Raw genomic sequence first — 17,934 nt, forward strand, 5'->3', positions numbered from 1 at the left:
TGCTCTGACTATAGGATTAGCTACACACAGAGGAGAGAGATCTGCATCACCAAACTGATCTTATTTTTATGATGGTTACCTTGACTAATCACAACGACACCCTCAGGTTCCCGTGATAATGAATGTTTGCAAAGACAAGGACTCTTTCTCCTCTTAGCGACCCGGAATTGCCCTCTACAGATATAAGCAGTCTCAGCTTCCCAGTGCTTTTCCCATGTAATCCAGGAGCAGAGTTGCAGTGGGGAAATCCACCCTTTTAATAGGGGAAAATATTGCCCTCGTAAGTCTTTATGCAACACACTTTAGCTTAATGCTCACTTACCGATTCAGTTTTATAACTTCCATATTGAGTGAATTAAGTCTTCCATGCTGGTAGTTATTAAACGAGTGATAAGTGCTTTATAATACAGTAAAGGGTGGCCTGGCTGCTTTATATTTTCTTGGGGAAATCTGTTACCTGAAGGATAGCTCTCCCAGGATGCCCAGGGCAAGCTGTTTCTGGGCACAAATTTTTTTTGTTCTTACTGGACTTTTTCCAAATGATGAACTTTAGGGAACACTAAAAGAAAAATGGGCAGAGAGGGTCAAGAAAGATATTTCTTCCCCTGCCTTAGGCTATTCCTTCTTTTGTTTCTTCAGCTAGAGAACCACCCGACTAACCATTGTTCTATCCTGGTTTAAGGCCAAGAAACCTGGTTTGGTTAAGAAGACTTGTAGGGAAGGCTTCTATTTTTTCTATCCTTTGTAGAATGCTTAAAGCAAGCCAAGTCTGCCCTGGGACTTATTCCTTCTTCTAAGAACCACAAGGGTGCAAGCATATTTAATGTTATAGGATTAGCAGCTTTTGAACTCTGTAGAAGGCTAGAGGAAACCCTTGTCTCTCTTGCTGAGTTGCTAGTCCCACCAAGACCTGGGCCATCAAGTACTCTTTAATTTGCTTTGAGGTAGGGCAGCTAGGTGGCCAGTGGATAAAGCACTGGCCCTGGATTCAGGAGGACCTGAGTTCAAATCCAGCCTCAGACACTTGATACTTACTAGCTGTGTGGCCCTGGGCAAGTCACTTAACCCTCATTGCCCTGCCAACTCCCCCACCCCCTACCCCCCCACCCCACCCCCATCCCCGCCCAAAACAAACAAACAAAAACCAAATTTACTTTGAAGCCACAAGGGTTAAGAGTTTTATACATAAACTCTTAGACTGTATCCAGTTATTGAAGCCTCCTGATTGTTGCCTTTTAGACAGGTGTTTTAAGCCCTGCAATTCTGGTAGCCCACATAGGGCCATTGCTTATCCTTTATCACCTCTGGGATAATCTGTTTTGTCATCTTCTATAATCACAAGGAATGGGATTTCTCCTCTTTATAAGCCCTGTTGCTGCTGACCACAGGATGTTGGTGTTTTGTCTCTTTGTACTCCCCAGCCTTTATGGGGCTGCCAGGATTGAGACATTTGAAACTTTCTCCTTGAGGAGGTTTAAGTTCATGGTGTCTGTGAGTTTGGGTGAAGTATCAGAGTTATGGCAAAGGGATTAATGTAGAGGAGAATGGAGACCAAAGTTGATTTTCTCTGAATTCAGTATGGGAAAATGAATAGCTATTTTCCTAAGCACAGACCATGATTTGATTTTTATCGTAGGATAAATGCTGCTACTATTAAAATCTTTCCTCTTGAGGAAATGTTTCTAGAACAACTTTCCTTCATTCTTCCTGTATTACTAGACTTTTTTCCTAAGGTCCTTGCAATAATGGAGTAATGGGCTCCATCCACAGTGACTCACCAGTTTAGACTTGGGAGGATGAGCCCCTGAAATCATGGTAGTGGCAGGTTTGCAATATCCTGGACTAACTCAGTGTCAGGAAGTGGAGGGACTCTGGAATGTCCCAGTGCACTCCTACTCTCATCCTTCTTCTCTTAAAGGATTTGACTCATGGAATATCTGTTTGGAACAAAATCATGCAGAAACAGAAGAAATTCAGCACTATTGGCATTCATCAATAAGACTTTAGTAGCAAGAGTTTGGCGAAAGCTAATATGGAAGATATTACTTCTCATTCAAATAGTTTTGGGATTTCATTTAATCATTAAATGCAAGAATTAGAAAGCACTTCAGAGACTATCTATCTAGTTCAATGTGTTCCTGAACAAGAATCTTTTCCACAGCATTCTCAACAAGTCTAGCCTTTGCTGGAACATTATTAGTCATTGAGAACTCACTTCCTTTGGAGTTAGCCCATTCCATTTTGGACAGTTTTAATTCTAAAGGAGTTTTTCTTTATATCTACCTACAACTCACCCCTCTGTAGTTGCCATATATTCACACTAGTTATGTTTTATGAGTCCAAGCAAAATAAAAATTCCTCTTCCTCATGGTAGCCTTTCATATACTTGAAAATAACTATCACGTCTCTTCCTTCTTCCACTCCTCACACTCCCAGTCTTCTTTTCTTTTTTCTGTTTAGAATTTTATTTTCCAAATTACACGTAAAAACAAATTTTGACATCAATTAAAAAAAAATTTGCGTTCCAACTTTTCTTCTTCCCTCCCTTCCCACCCCCATCCCCAAGAATTCAAGCAATTCAATATAAGTTATACATGAGTAGCCATGGAAAACATCTCCACAATAGCTAGGTTGGGAGAGAAAACAGATAAAAACTGTCAAAAAATTATGCTTTAGTCTGTTTTTAGATACCATCAGTTCTTTCTCTGTAGATGGATTGCAATTTTCATAAGTCCTTCAGAGTTATATTGGATCATTGCATTGCTGAAAATAGCCATGTCCTTCCTAGACAATCATCTTACACTATTGCTGTTATTTTGTATATAGTACATTTCACTCTGCTTCAGTTCATATAGGTCTTTCCAGGTTTTTCTGATAGCATCCTGTTCATTGTAACTTTTATATAGTACCTTAAACTTGACAAAGAATTTTCTTCACAATAGCGCAGCAAAGGAGTTACCATATATTTTGACACTATAATCAATCATCATAACTGTTTCCCTCCATACCAGTCTTCTCTTCTTGAAGCTAAACACCTCCACTTATTTCAACTGATCCTTATCTAGCAAGATTTCAAGTCCTTCCCCATCCCAGTCACCTTCATCTTGCCATGCACCAACTTGTCAATGTCCTCCCTAAAATCCTACCCAGAAAAGGATCACAGTACTCTCATCATTTTTGATTAGGACTGAGTAGAGCAGGGTGATCATCTCCTTTATTCTGGACTATGCTACTATTAACATAGATTAAGAGGGTTGTCTGTAACATGAACAAGAAGAAAGGTGATAATACTGTTGTGGTCTCCTCGGGTAAGCTTTTTAGGTTGTCATTTTGTATTCTTTATCCCTATTGAGTTTGCATTCAACAAAATATCTATGAATTTTTCATATGAACTCTTCTTTATGTGTATTGTCCTCATCCTGTAAACATGCAATTGATTGTTTTTTGTTTTGTTTTGTTTCTGCAGGGCCATGGGGGTTAAGTGACTTGCCCAGGATCACACAGCTAGTAAATGTCAAGTGTCTGAGGTTGGATTTGAACTGAGGTCCTTCTGAATCCAGGGCCGGTGCTTTATCCACTGCGCCACTTAGCTGACCCCATGCAATTGATTTTTTGAATCCAACAATAGGACTTTACTTTTACCTCTAATGAGTTTTATCCACAGCAAGGTTCTGATGAGTGTAAACAATGAATCCAGTGAAGTGTTCGCATTGTTTGAATTTGCACTGCATATTTCCACTGGGCTAGAACCAATGTTCATATTTCACATAATTACAGTTTTGAAGAGTGCAGAAATGGATATATGCAATCACTTCATGGGATCCATTATTTGTACTAATTGAAGTCTAGCTGTAAATAGATTCAGCCCATTGTTGGGATTTTTTTGGACCTTGATTTTTTCTTCCAATGCATCAGCTGGCATCTTTGTGTCATTTACAAATTTAACAAGCATCCCATGGCAGAGCAAAAACAGGTTCAAGGACAGATCCCAGGAGCACTGGAGATCCCCTTCCAGGTTTCCATCAATACATTAATCACTATGGATGCAGTAACTCAACCAATTCTGAATGTAGCTAATAAAAAAATCATTTAGTTTTCATCTCTTTGGAAGGATATAGAGTCATATCACAAGGTTATAGGATATAATAAGACTTTATCCAATGTCTTTTTTATCACCTAGTTATAATGCACCAACAGCATTTCCCATATTTTAATTATCTTGCCAAAAAAGGAAATAGGTTTAGTCTTGTATGAGATATTCCACTGAAACCACATTGACTCTCAGTGATAACTGCTTCACTTTCTAAGTGCTACCACACTATGGGACTTTGCTGCCATCTGGGAACATGTTAACACCAGTACTGTGGGGTGCAATGCAAAGAACCCTGTACCTCCTAAAGTGATCAGGTTGAAATCTAGGACTTCAGAGGGTGGGTCTATATCTCAGTAGCAGGGTAAGAGCAAGCTTTTTCTGGCCATCATTACACAGAGGAGTTAAGTTCCACCTTCCTCAAATATATTTATGTGAAACATGGGAAAGATAACTTCTTGGAGCTTTAGTTTCTTCCTCTAAAATGGGGGATGATAATACCTGCCCCATCTACATCAGAGTTGTGAGGATCAAATGAGAGAACATAAAAAGTGGTTTACAGTACCATCAAATGTTTGTTACAGTAAAGTATGATATAAATGAAAATTTTTAGGATTGGCATCATTTAGATGTCCTCTGTATTGAGGTGTGTGTGTGTGTGTGTGTGTGTGTGTGTGTGTGTGTGTGTGTATGTGTAAGCAGAGGCTTACTCTCAGTAAAAACTCCACACTTGATCAGGATATTGACCTGCCTGCCATAGGTTCCCATCTGCAAACTGCAGGATTTCAATTGTCCCTTTTGCACTGCCTGATGGCTTCTGCTGTTTGACTGGGCAACACTGCTCATTGGAATGCAGTTGTTTCTTTCTAGACTTGGTCCTCTGTCATACCAGGGTCACCAAGTTGAGACAGCACCTGCCCCTTGGTGCCTTGGCTCCCTGGAACCTCCTTCCCCTGAACAGCTGCAGAGGTGTCTACATTAGCAGTCTCAATATGCAGCATTGTCCCAACCCCCTTAGTGTCTGTGCACTGTGGAGCTTTTGCTCCAGACGGTTTGTTTATAATGCTAAACATATCAGATAATTGAAAGCTAATGCTTCTGTCTGGATCACTAGACATAATACTCCTGGATAACAAATCAATTTCCTCATTGCCCTACAAGATTCTGGAGTCAAAAGCGCCACTCACACATTCCTTTCTGCATGTTGACTTATTTGGGGGCCTTGTTGGGTTCTCAGTCTTATTTCATAATGTGGCATCAAAATATAAACAGGCCACTGGAGCCAGGCTGGCTGCCCAGTGCTAACCCTACTGGCTCTCTTGTCATTCTTGGAATGATCTAGGCAGGAAGGCAAAAGTCTCTTGGGGTCTGGCCTGGATTTATTCTAGAGGGAGCATTCACAGATATGTATGCAACCACATTTGGCTCAAGGAGATACTTATCTTTTCAAGAGCAGGGTAGAGTGTATTAAAGCTGAGAAACCCAAGGAATCTCAGCTCCATCTCTAGTTTGCTTACTTGAGCATTTGCATGGATTCATCTTTAAAGGTGAAAATACTGAAGACAGTTCTGGGTATGTTTATTTGAACACCTGAATCATGATTACATCTCACTTTTCTCAGAGGTCACCAATCTAGAACCCAGCCAAGGAAACAGGAGAGAAACAAAAAAAGTCTTTGGGTTGTCAAAATAGATGTTAGCAAGTCCATACTCTAAACCACAGTCACTTTACCCATAAGACAGCCCCTCAACTCTGCATTCATAACTTATTTACCTATTCATCAGACCCATTCCCTAGTGATTTGATAAGATTATTTTCCAGAACACAGACTATTAGAACCAGCAAATTACTGAGGAAGAGAGGATGAGGAGGAGGAAAAGGAAAAGGAGGAGGAGAGGGAGAAGGCTTAAAGCTTGTTGCTGGAGATGACAAGCAGGGTGAGTAGCTGACAGTGGGAGAGGAGAGAGGAAAACTATAAGATGCAGACACAAAAGTTTAAAAACACAGTGATCTGGGGCCATTTAGTGTAGGGACATAGAGTTCAACACACCTTAATAGGCCTTAAATCACCATTCATTCACAGGGCAATAAGTGAAGACCTTAAATTATCAAGAAAAGTTGAAATTACATTCATGGTCCTAGGTGCAGGGGAATGCATAATACATTTTGGAAAGATTTCCATCCAGATTAGTAAAAATAAAACATGCTTAAAAGGGGCAAGTCAGCTATCTCTAAAATTCACTTATGTAGAACAACAGTTCATTCCCCAATGATGCTGAATAAATTAGCTATGACTGTGTCCAAAGGAACAACACTTATGTGTATATTGAACCAATACAAAGCCATAGGCAGAAAAGTACATTCATACCTAAGGAAAATGCTTGTTGATAGGTGTCTTAATAATAGTCTTTTACATTTAGCATTTTACAGAGTATTTTAAGGTTTGAAAAGTACTTAACATACATTATCTAATTTGACTCTCATGAAAAACCCTGTAGGTGTGATTATTATCCCCATCCTACTGATACAAACCTAAATCTCACAGCTGCAAGGTAATTTGCCTGGAGACACATAGTAAGTGTCAGAGGGTGGATTTGAACACAGGTCTAAATGACTTTTAAGTTTGGCACTCTATCCACTGTGCTATCTAGATGTGCACATTTTGCTTTCATTCACTCCTCTCTAGGGTCTGTAGTCCCACAGGGGAGTTGACACAGCTCTATTGTGACTTACATTATAATAAAAAGTTCTGTGAGGACATCCAGAAGGAGGAAGGAAAACCCAGAGAAAGATGCGATCCAGACCCTAAGGGAGGAAAATATCAAGGAAGAGGGAATGCTTAATTCAACAGACTGAACCAACAGTTTTAAGCCTGCCTGCTTGACATGAGCAATCCAGGTTAAACTGTAAGAAAGGGCATTGAAAACTATGAAACTATGAAAACACCCTGGAATCTCACTATTATGAAATCAGTGGTTTGTGGAGTTAAACTGGAATTAATTTTCATGATAGCTGGAAGTGATTATCTATCTATTTATCTGTCTGTCTGTCTATCTAACTATCTTTCTGTCTATCATCTATCTATCTCTATCTATCTATCTATCTATCTATCTATCTATCTATCTATCTATCTATCTATCTATCTATCTATCTATCTATCTATCTATCTATCTATCTATCTATCTATCTTTCTGTCTCTATCATCTATCTATCTATCTATCTATCTATCTATCTATCTATCTATCTATCTATCTATCTATCTATCTATCTATCTATCTATCTATCTATCTATCTATCTATCTATCTATTGGGACTGGAGGTGATTTCATCGATATAAGGAACTCCTAGATGAGAAAACTTCTTGTGTCAAAGTAGGTCAACAACTTTTCTGCAGCTTATATCTTAGAGCAGAGGTGTCTAACATGCAGCTCTGAGATCCTGTGTGCTCCTGAATCAGATTAAAATACAATTGGGATTTTTTTTTTAGCAAAATAAGTATAAATACAATAGAACATAGATAACAATAATGTGTGGTTTTCTAAGTCAACCCGTGACCATCTGGGATCCTTGCCTAAAGTTTAGTGCTGCTTTTTTCTAGTTGAGTTTGAGTCTTAGAGAGGTTGTGACTTAACCGCATACCTAAAGTCACACAACCAGTGTGTGCTGGAGATGAGACTTGAACCTTGGTCTTCCTGGGTCCTAGGCTGTCTCTCTGTCCTTTGTGCTAGGCTGCCTCACAAATATGAATTCATATATACACAATTACTTATATATGAATCCATGTTTATGAGGTAATACATTTATGCATGTGTAGCATGTAACACATACAAATGTACATACATATATATATGCACATATGCATGTATGTATGAACATTGAAACATCATCATATGATATATTCCAAGGATAGGTAGAAATGACTTTGGAATAGTATGCTTTTTTGGATTATCTGTGCCAACTTCTGGTGCTTTTTCTAGTGTTCTAGATAGTTGAGAGATGCTTTTAAATGTAGGCTGCTCACTAGATTATTCCCTCCTAGGCCTAGGGCCCCACATGGCCTCATTGATGCTTGGCTGCTCCCTCACACTGTACTACTAGCATCTTTCTGACAGCATCTAGAAGATACAGAGCTTCTCTCTGACCCCATTGAGCGCTACTTACTCTGAGCTACTGCAAGAGGCCAGTCCCTGTCTGGAGAGTGCAACATTGCTATTAATAATGTTTTTTTTTCCCTTCCTCTTGTGCCCCCCCCCCATGAGAGCTCAGATAGTCAGGCTTGCACATTTGCTGCTGATAAGCTGGTGACTTTGACAGGGTTGGGACCCATATGATGATTTTAAGGTGGTAAGGAGAGAAGGAGAGTGGAGGTGGAGAATAGAGACCATGACACTGTGAGATAACCTGCTCAGGATATGGTTGCTTAATGCTCAGAGGAGACCTGAGTCCAAAGCTGTCCTCAGATACTAGCTGTGTGACCCTGAGCAAGTCACTTAACTTCCATTTGCCTCGGTTTCCTCAACTGTAAAATGGGGATAATAATAGCACCTACCTCCCAGGGCTGTTGTGGAGACTAAAATGAGATCACATTTGTAAAAATGTTTAACACACACAGCAGGCACTATATAAATGCTTATCAATCCCTTAATGCAACAAGGTAGATGTCTTTACTTGGTTGATCTCTAGTCCCTGAAAATAGATGGAAGAATAGAGGAAGAAAAACCTTCAAGATGGGTGAACTCATAGAAATGCCCCTTTGTTTTCCAGGCAGTCCTCAAAGCTTGAATTAACCAAGGATATCCTGTTGGTATTTCCTGTTGGTCCAGGGTAATCCTTATGAGTAAGGAGGAGGGGGAAATTCAGTCTTTCATGGGAACATCATTGCCACAGAGTGAGGAGGGGGAATGGTGTAAAGGAGTATGCCACTGCTTTGAAAAATTGCCATCTTGAACACAGAAGCTATGCAAGACAAATGAGCATTTTTTCAACTCTTTGCAGGATCCTCTGTATGTATACTCCCTCACTTTACTCCCATCCTAGGGTACTTTGCTCATCTCCCTGACTTGAAATAACTGATCCAGACTCTGGGAAGACACCTGATCACACGTCTCATCTTATGGTATAGATGCTTAGGTCAAGGGCTCCATTAAGAAGTCAATAGCCTTTTTTTGGTAACTCTGAAATAATACTAATTTAACCTGAAAACTTTATGACAGTTGACTATGCAGTTTATGCAGGCACATGTAAAGTGATTTTAGTAGTAGCTATGCTTCTCTCAGAAAACCCTGATCAGTTAAATTAAAATTATGCCATATTTGAAATCAGAAGGAATTTAGAGATAGATTATCTAGCCCAACCCCTTTATTTTATAGATGAGGAAACTGAGGCACATATGAGGAAAATGACATGTCCAGTGACTCACAGTGATCGATCTAGTTAAGATTCTTTGACTCTCAATCTAGTTTCTTTCTTCTCAATTACACTACCAGGAGAGATTATTTAAATTATCAAAAGAACTCCTTGTCAATGGCCTCCTTTAAATGTTTTTTTCCTTAGGGCTTGTAAGATTTTGTTTCAAGATTGTTTATTCCTTTGAAGTGATAGAATAGTGGGATAGGAATTAGGATAGGAGCAGAGAGTGTGAAAATTTTAGGATAGGCCTACAGACTGGGTCCCATGATTTCATGGGTGGGGGGGCACTTAGGGATGAGGGTATGCCCTCTATCAAAGCAGGTCAGTCAGAAGCTCTTTGCAGTTTTTCTGGCTTAGAAAGTTGCCTGGGAGCATTGATCAACGACTTACTCAGCTCACAGAATCAGTAGGTGTTGAAGGTAACCCAGGTCTTGCTGACTTCAAGGCTGGCTCTTCAAACAGTAGTCCACACTGCTCCTGAAGTGTTAGGAAATACTGACAATTGAAGGTCAATAAGAAACGTGAATACTTCCATGAATTTGTGATCTCATTGATGAGGGTATTCCTTTCACTGATGCAAATAGTATCCATCAATGTCTTCTTATCCCAGGTGATTCCTTTCTATAAATCCTGTTGGGGAATCCATACAATTTTCATAGGGCAGCCTTCCTCTAGATCTCTTGGCATTGCCTGGATATAATTCAATCAATGAATGAATGAAGCAAAATTATTTATTAAGAGCTTACTACTAGGGGCAACTAGGTGGTGCAATGGATAGATCACCAACCCTGGAGTCAGGAGGACCTGATTTCAAATGTAGCCTCAGACACTGTGACCTTGGGCAAGTCACTCAACTCTGCTCCCCTCCAAAAAAACAACAACAACAATAAATAACAACATACTATGTGCAAAGTATTGTGTTAAATTCTGGGGATAAAACAGGAAAGCAGACAGTCCCTGTTCTCAAGGAGTTCCTACTTTAATGGAGGAGACAACACAGACAGAATGGTTCTGTGGTCCTTAGGGTGCAATGGCAAAGCAGATGGAATGCATTTTCTTTGGTGCCATTTCGACTCACAAAATCACATTCCTATGATAATGTGGAACCATCAGATAGCAGGAAGGACTCAAGTGATGAGAACTTTCTTTTCTTTTCTTCTCTTTTTTTTTTTTTCAGGGCAATGGGAATTAAGTGACTTGCCCAGGGTCACACAGCTAGTAAGTGTCAAGTGTCTGAGGTCGGATTTGAACTCAGGTCCTCCTGAATCCAGGGCCGGTGCTTTATCCACTGTGCCATCTAGCTGCTCCGAGAACTTTCTTTTCCAGCCCTCCAGTGGCTGTGGTTTCTGAGGAGGCAGGGCTGGGGAACATTCAGAAACAGTTGCCAGGTTGCATCTCTACAAAGGTTGCTTCCCAGGAAAAGGACTGTGGAGGCTGGAGTGGAAGTAGGATTGGTTACCTGGGGAGTGTGGCAATTCAAGGGGATCTTAAACTGACCTGCCCATTAGTGGCAGTTGGTTAGCAATGGAGCATGCTGACTGTCCATTAGTTATCCCTTGCTCTGGCTATAGGACATATCTATCTGCTTTTCTGGCTATAATTCCTTGAGATGATATTCCTTACATCAGTGCTGTCAAACTCTATTAGAAATGGGAGCCACTAAACCACACAAAAGGCTGGCTGTGTGTGCAAATAGAAAACCACATATTAACATTATCTATATTCTATTGTAGTCTATTTATTTTGCTAAATATTTCCCAATTACCTTTTAATCTGATTTGTCCCTCTACCTGTTGGACTCCTGTACCTTCTTCTGCACAGTTCTAAGTGGGTAATATGCCACAGTCTACTCATGTTCACCAACCACCTCTTCATTTTCCATCTGGGTGACCTACAGATTTAATTTTCTTTGACCCAAGGAGTGAAGATGGAGCTGTAAAATTATTATGTAATTTAGTAGAAAAATATTCTTTTTTACAAGAATGGTATTTACATGTAACTTTACTGTAGCTTATACATTGCATAAAGTGAGGTGCTTCTGAATGAGAATTTTCCTATATAAACATTTATTGTGACTGGAGAATGGTATAGCCTTTCATGGTGGAGTTATATTCTCTTCTGTCCTTACTTCTTAGATTTCTAGTCCTGTTAGGGACAAACAAAGCAAACTGTTGGCAGGTGGCTTGTGATGAAGCCACCTCAGGACAGAGATAGCTTGGAACAGGGTGGTGTAGGTGATACAGTTGATAGAGTGTTGGACTTGGAGGCAGGGAGACCTGAGTGTGAATCCTGACTTAGATACTGAAGTGTGTGGCCTTGTGTAATTTGCTTAATTTCTCTCACCTTCAGTTTCCTAAGCTGTAAAATGGAGATATCATCACAGGATTATTGTGAGGATTAGTGTGAGATCACACATGTAAAGGGCTTTGAGAACTTCAGAGCACAATATAAATACTACCTATGGGGATGATAATGATGTGCTCCTCGGTCCTGGACAGGTGTTCCTTGAAAGGCCTTCAAGGGAATGTGAAGCTAAGTAGATATTCTCAACACCTGGTCATTGAATAGTCCTTGAGTGATGCCAGTTTCCTAGATTGTGCCCCATGTTCTCATGGCCTTTGATAGGTTTGGCAGTTGATGACAAATGATGGAGAAGAAGTAAAAGATTAGCAAGTCTAGAGAATGATATCTGTTCTAAGAAGATAATGGAAAATGCCTACTACTCCCTAGTGGAGGACTTTATATGAGAGGACCTATATCTCCTAGGAGGCAGGCAAGACATTTTGACTCAAAATCAAGAGTTACTCCTGACAGGGAAAAGGAAACTTTCTTGCTTCGGGTTCTTTGGTTCAATCTTACATATAACATGTGGATTGATGATTGTTTTGGTGTTGGATAGTTCCTAAATGAAATAATACATCTTCCTTTGGTTTCTAATATATCTGGTAGGCACCTCACCAAATGACTCTATTAGTCTTTTTTGAGTCTTGGGACTGAGATGATTGAGGGGGCCCAAAACTATCAGTTTCTGGACTTGGAAGCTATGTGTTATCAAGACAATGGCAAGATTTTATTTCTTTGTTTCTGTCTGTTTCACCCATAATCCTTATTTTAGCTATTACAAAACTTAATACCAAAGATATCCTGTGACATTTATTTATTGTTATACCCTGGGCAGAACTCACCATGGATAGGGACTACTACTACAACAACAACAACCAAAAAAGACTTTAAGTCTCCAAAGTAGGGAAAAATTGAGTCAGGAAAGGCTGGATAGAGGGACTCAAGGCTGGGTTGGGGAGGGAGATGGCTTACTCTATGAAACCAAATACTTTCCTGAGCTGAACTAAGTTCTTATCTTTCATTCCTCCCCACAGACACATAGAAAACTGGCGGAGCTTACATACACTCAATGCAGTGGACATGGAGCTGTATACTGGACTTCAAAAACTGTGAGTATAAAGGGGTTTGTACTGAGGTCTTCTTTGGGTCATTTGTTGGGCTTGGAGGGGAGGTAAGCTTTTCTGTCTTCTGAGGCTAAGAAATGCTTGCTAAGAGGTGTTGTGGGAACTCTTGATTATATACCTTGTACTTATAGACTCTTAGATCTAGAAGGAATTTTAGAGATCAATGGGTTAAAACTCCTAACATTAGAGAAGAGAAACCCAGAGTATATATGGGATTTGCTCAAGGTCCTAAAAATAGTAAATCACAGTCAGGATTAGGTTCCTGATTTCCTGACTCCATGGCCAATGCTTTATCCATTACACTATGATAAAAATAGTAATAACAATAATAACTAGCATTTTAAGGTTCGCAAAGTGCTTTATAACTATTATCTCATTGTATCCTTCCAACAACTCTGGATGGTGGGTGGTGTTATTGTTATTCACATTTTGTGGATGAGGAAACTGAAGCAGAAAGCTGTTAAGTGATTTGCCCAGAATATCACATCTAGTTAGTATCTGAGTTAGGATTTGAACTTAGATCTTCCTGCCTCTAGGTCCAGTATTCTATTCACTGTGGCAACTAGCTGCCTGATATCTCCTTACCTCACTGTTGCCTGCAAGTTGTTCCAAATCTCCTAGTGCTCTTTTTCTCCCCCTCCTTCACCCACCTTTAACCACCCAGCTTAATTTACTTAGGGACTTTGAAAGATATTAACTATTGGTGAGTGGGAGTGGTATTTAGAAGGGGGCTAGATAATGAGATGTTTAAAGAAAGGGAGGCTGTTGGACAGGAACTCACCAACCAACAGAACTGAGCTAGGACACTTAATCATTTAACTTATGCTTCACTTCTTACATGGAGTTCATGCTTTCTATCCCTATGCATATCCAGTTTAATTTCTGTCACTTCCTTTTGGGTGAGGGAGCACAGCTCCCTCTTATTCTTCTTATTTCCCTTATAAATTATTGCAGATCAATTATCTATTCTAGCTCAATTGATTTATTCATCTAATATTTATTGAATGCCTCCTATAAGCTAGTTACTATCATAGACATTGTGGGAAAAAATGAATATGGCTCCATCCATGCATGAAAGGAGCTTATAATCTCATCTTTCTCATTAACCCAATGTCAGCTGTATCTCAGATTTTATGTTTCTCTTTGACCTCTCTTGAACTACTTTTAATTTTCCCCCCAGGACTATCAAGAACTCAGGACTTCGGAACATCCAGCCTCGGGCATTTGCCAAGAACCCTCACTTACGCTACATGTGAGTAATCGTCTTAACCCATGTCACAGGGGCTCTAGGACTAAAAGATCACAATAACATGGGAGTGTCCTTGAAGCTGAGTTTATCTAGGTAAAAGCCATCCACTAGGTTTTGTTTTTTCCAGGTTGAAACCTTCTAGGGGCTGAGCCCTGGGGAAGAAAGGTGCACAGACCCAAAGGATTTTTGTGCATTTTGACATTAAATGGAAAAAAAAAGTTCTCATCTATAAACTGCATGTGATGCATAATTAAATATTATATATTTGAGTCAATAGATAGATTCTTTTTGGTAAAGAATTTTGGCACCGTCATCCTCCCCCAATCCTGCTAGGTAAGGACAGATCAATGAGTCTTCAAATATTCCAGTATAACATAGAATTAGAAACTAGCATTCAGGGTCCAGGGGGATAGGGAAGAGATCCGTGTATTTGCAGTAGAGGATGCTTATCGGAGAACAGAGGGGAACAAGGGATAGTTAAGGTGGGGTCAGATCACAGTAGGCCTTGACTGGCAAAACAGAGGAATTTGGATGTAGTATCATAGATATAAAGCAGGAGGAAATCTTTGGGATCATTTAGCCCACCTCTCTCAGAAAACTGAGACCTTCAGTGTCTTAGATATTCCCAGGTCTAAGAGTCCAGGGTCACACAGGTAGCAAGTAGGGTGAGGACTTAAATTGTCTTTCACCTCCAAATCCAGTGCCCTTTATACTATCCCATATTGGCTCTTGGTAGGGATCAGCATTGAACCTATGATCTCATTGGCATGAGAGGAAACTCTACCATTGCTGGCTGGCATTTTCTTTGCAATTTCTAGCCAGAAAGAGTTGATTAGAGATAGGAAAAGCTACATGACCTGTGGGGATGGATGGAGAACAGGGTACATTGTTTGCATGTGTCAGAGGTGAGTGAGACTTAGACCTAAGTCTCTCTGGCTTTTATGTCAACTTTCTATTCCCTACCCCATAATGCCTTTTAATATGATGGGCCAGACCAAACTATGCTTGGTTTTTAAAAGGGCATTTATATGATAAAAGTTGAATAAAAAAATGAAAGGGAGGAGGAATATGTTAGATAAATGAACCTTATATTCTGAGGAAAACATACTTAATCTCCTCATTAGCCTCTTTTACCTCCACTGCAGGGAGGTTTTGGAGCATGTCTGCACTCATTAGCCTTGGAATCCCCTGTGGAAATCCTGCTCCTCTCCCCTTCTCTATAGCTGGGACATTTAGCCTTTTTGCCTCTTTAGACCTCCTGAAGGCCCAGTTCTTTTGAAGGGTCTTGCTTTAGCTAGTTCCAGGCACAAGGTAGCCAGCTGGGCTGCCTAATTTCCAAGTAATTAACTACGGAGAGAGGTGGGCCAGGGGCACCTCGTAGAAGACTGGGAAGTATTGAACTGTGGCCTTGGTCCCCATCCCTTGGGCTTGGTTAAATGGTAAAGAACTGGGCCCCTAGGATCTTGGCTCATAACGTTGAATTTGATCCCGAAGGAAGGAGGAGGTACTTACTTACATTTCCCTCTTGTAAAAAAGAGAAAGAAAGGCAGAAAGATAACTGACATTTTGGATTTTAGGACACATGCCTTTCTTTGGAGCAGATCATCATAATAATAGCTAACAAGGTTTGCAAAGTATTCTATGTGTATTTTTTATTTCATTTCATTGTCAAATAAAAACCTTATGAGGTAGGTACTATAATTATCATTTTCTAGATAAGGAAACTGAAGTTGAGAAAGGTTTATTGAATTGCCTATAGTTACATAGCAAGTAAACATCTGAGGCAGGATTTGAATTCAGGTCTTCCTGGTTCTTTGATTCTTTAGATTCTTTGCATGGCTCATCTCATCACCTTGTCACCAGCTTGCCGGGAGCAGGTATCTCCCAATAACTTGCCAGAGGGGGAAAATCTCTTTAGTCTTCAGTAAGTAGTTGCTGAATATAATCTTGGGTTATGAAAGGAGAAACAGAGAGTTTATGGGAATTTGCATCATTAGAACTTTTAGTCTGGTTAATGATCTTGCCTGATGACTTATAACTACTGTCTTGAAGCCTTGCAGGTATGTGTGTTGTTTGCTAAAATTCCCCCTCTAAAAAAAAGTCCTGATCTACTCCCCACTTTCCCCACCTACCCACACAGAGTCAAGCACTAGGTTTTCAGACTAACCATTAGACCGTGAGCTCCCTGAGGGGAGGGACTGTTTTTGCCTTCCTTTGTTTCCCCAGTGCTTTAGTATAGTGTCTGGCACACAGTAAGCAGTTAATACATGCTTATTCATTGATTGGTACATGGATTCTGGATTTAGTGGAAGTAAATTGGAGAGGAAACAAGAGTGTTTTTTGAGAGGAATGTGGGGAAATTTGGGGTAATGATTAAGTATTTTTTCTTTACTAGAAGCTTCTTCTGGCCTTCTCCCTACTTTCCCCTTGTATTTCCATGGCTGATTTGTGGAAAAGTCTCACCACCAGTTGGCAGTGCTTGGGCTCTGTGGGGTTGGTGAGCTCTTTGCCATTCCTTGGCCCTAAGCCCAGACTTCTGCTAGCCAGAAATGAACCTCAGTGGGGAGTGTGACATTTCCTGGAGGTGGAGGTTGAGGGAATGAAGGGAGGGTTAAGGGATGAGAGCCAGGGATAAGAGAATTAGTGACAATTCCACCTGGCCCCACCCTTCATTCCTGTTGAGCTCAGGAGGAGGAGGAGGGGGAGGAAGTTGTTCTGTCCTACTAGCCATCTGGAGTGCCCATTGGAAGTATTCCTGATAGGAAGATGGAATTCTACCACAGGACAGGCAAAGACATTTAAGAGGTGAATAACTTTTTTTTTTTTAGGGGCGGGGGGGGGGGGTAGGTCTGGTATTTCTGTTCAGATAGTATATAGCCTGGTTTTGTAAGAAGGAAGGGATACATTCCTGCCCTCAGAGACTGGATATTAGGGAAGCTGAGAGCTGTTCTTAGCTATATGTGACTTCTAGAACATTTCACTGGCCATAGAATTTTGTTTTACAAATGGGAAACATAGCCAGTCAGGTGAGTTGGAGGGCACAGCATTCTGGATAGGGGGTTCTTGTGTAGTAGATAGATAGCCTTAGACTATCAGGAGACAAAACAGTCTGTGCAGAAAAAAGGGATACCCCTTGTTCTGAAGACTCCTCAGACCCCCTTGGACCTAGGTCTAGTAGGTTACCTGTTTATCTTGTTCTGAACTGTTCTTCTCTTTAGAAAAAACAAAAAAACAAAACTGTACCTATTATTCAGAGTCTTTAATTGTTGGTGATTCAGCCTTTGTCTTCCAAACATTAGGCTTATTTGCATAAGCTCAGCAGGGTTTCTCCCTGATGCTCTTTGCATCCTGGGGTCTGGCTGGGCAACATGAGGGTCAGGAGGAGGAAAGATTTGCTTGGACCTATTAGTCTCCCTCATTTCATACTTTAGTTGTTTTCCCTATTCTTGTGCAGGTGCATGCACTAGGAAAAGGAAGCTGTCCTTATGGATGGAACTTCCATGCCCTTAGAAGGCACAGGGTGACGTGCTCAGTGCCTTTTGGAGTTATTCCTTTCATCTTTGTAGCAATTCTGGTAGTCCAGAAAACCCCAGGAATCAGGTCATGTTCCTATGGTCAGGAGAATGGGGTAAGGCTGCTCACCAGGATGGGAAATAGGCCTAAAGTAATTTCATTTAAAACTAGCTCTTGTTCAGTGGGAGAGATATCAGCAAGAGGAG

General features: G+C 40.4%; 1 protein-coding gene across 3 annotated transcripts in view; it reads left to right on the forward strand.

The window, feature by feature from the left end:
* The window catches only part of NTRK3 (neurotrophic receptor tyrosine kinase 3), a 474,280-nt gene that overhangs the window by 70,367 nt on the left and 385,979 nt on the right, over window positions 1-17,934 (forward strand). For all 3 annotated transcript variants that reach the window (XM_043987406.1, XM_043987407.1, XM_043987408.1), the window contains exons 2-3: window positions 12,877-12,951; window positions 14,147-14,218. In XM_043987406.1, coding sequence (XP_043843341.1) covers window positions 12,877-12,951; window positions 14,147-14,218 — 147 coding nt within the window. The remainder of the gene's footprint in view (window positions 1-12,876; window positions 12,952-14,146; window positions 14,219-17,934) is intronic.

Source organism: Dromiciops gliroides, chromosome 2 (genome assembly GCF_019393635.1).
Source record: "Dromiciops gliroides isolate mDroGli1 chromosome 2, mDroGli1.pri, whole genome shotgun sequence".
NCBI classification, from domain to species: Eukaryota; Metazoa; Chordata; class Mammalia; order Microbiotheria; family Microbiotheriidae; genus Dromiciops; species Dromiciops gliroides.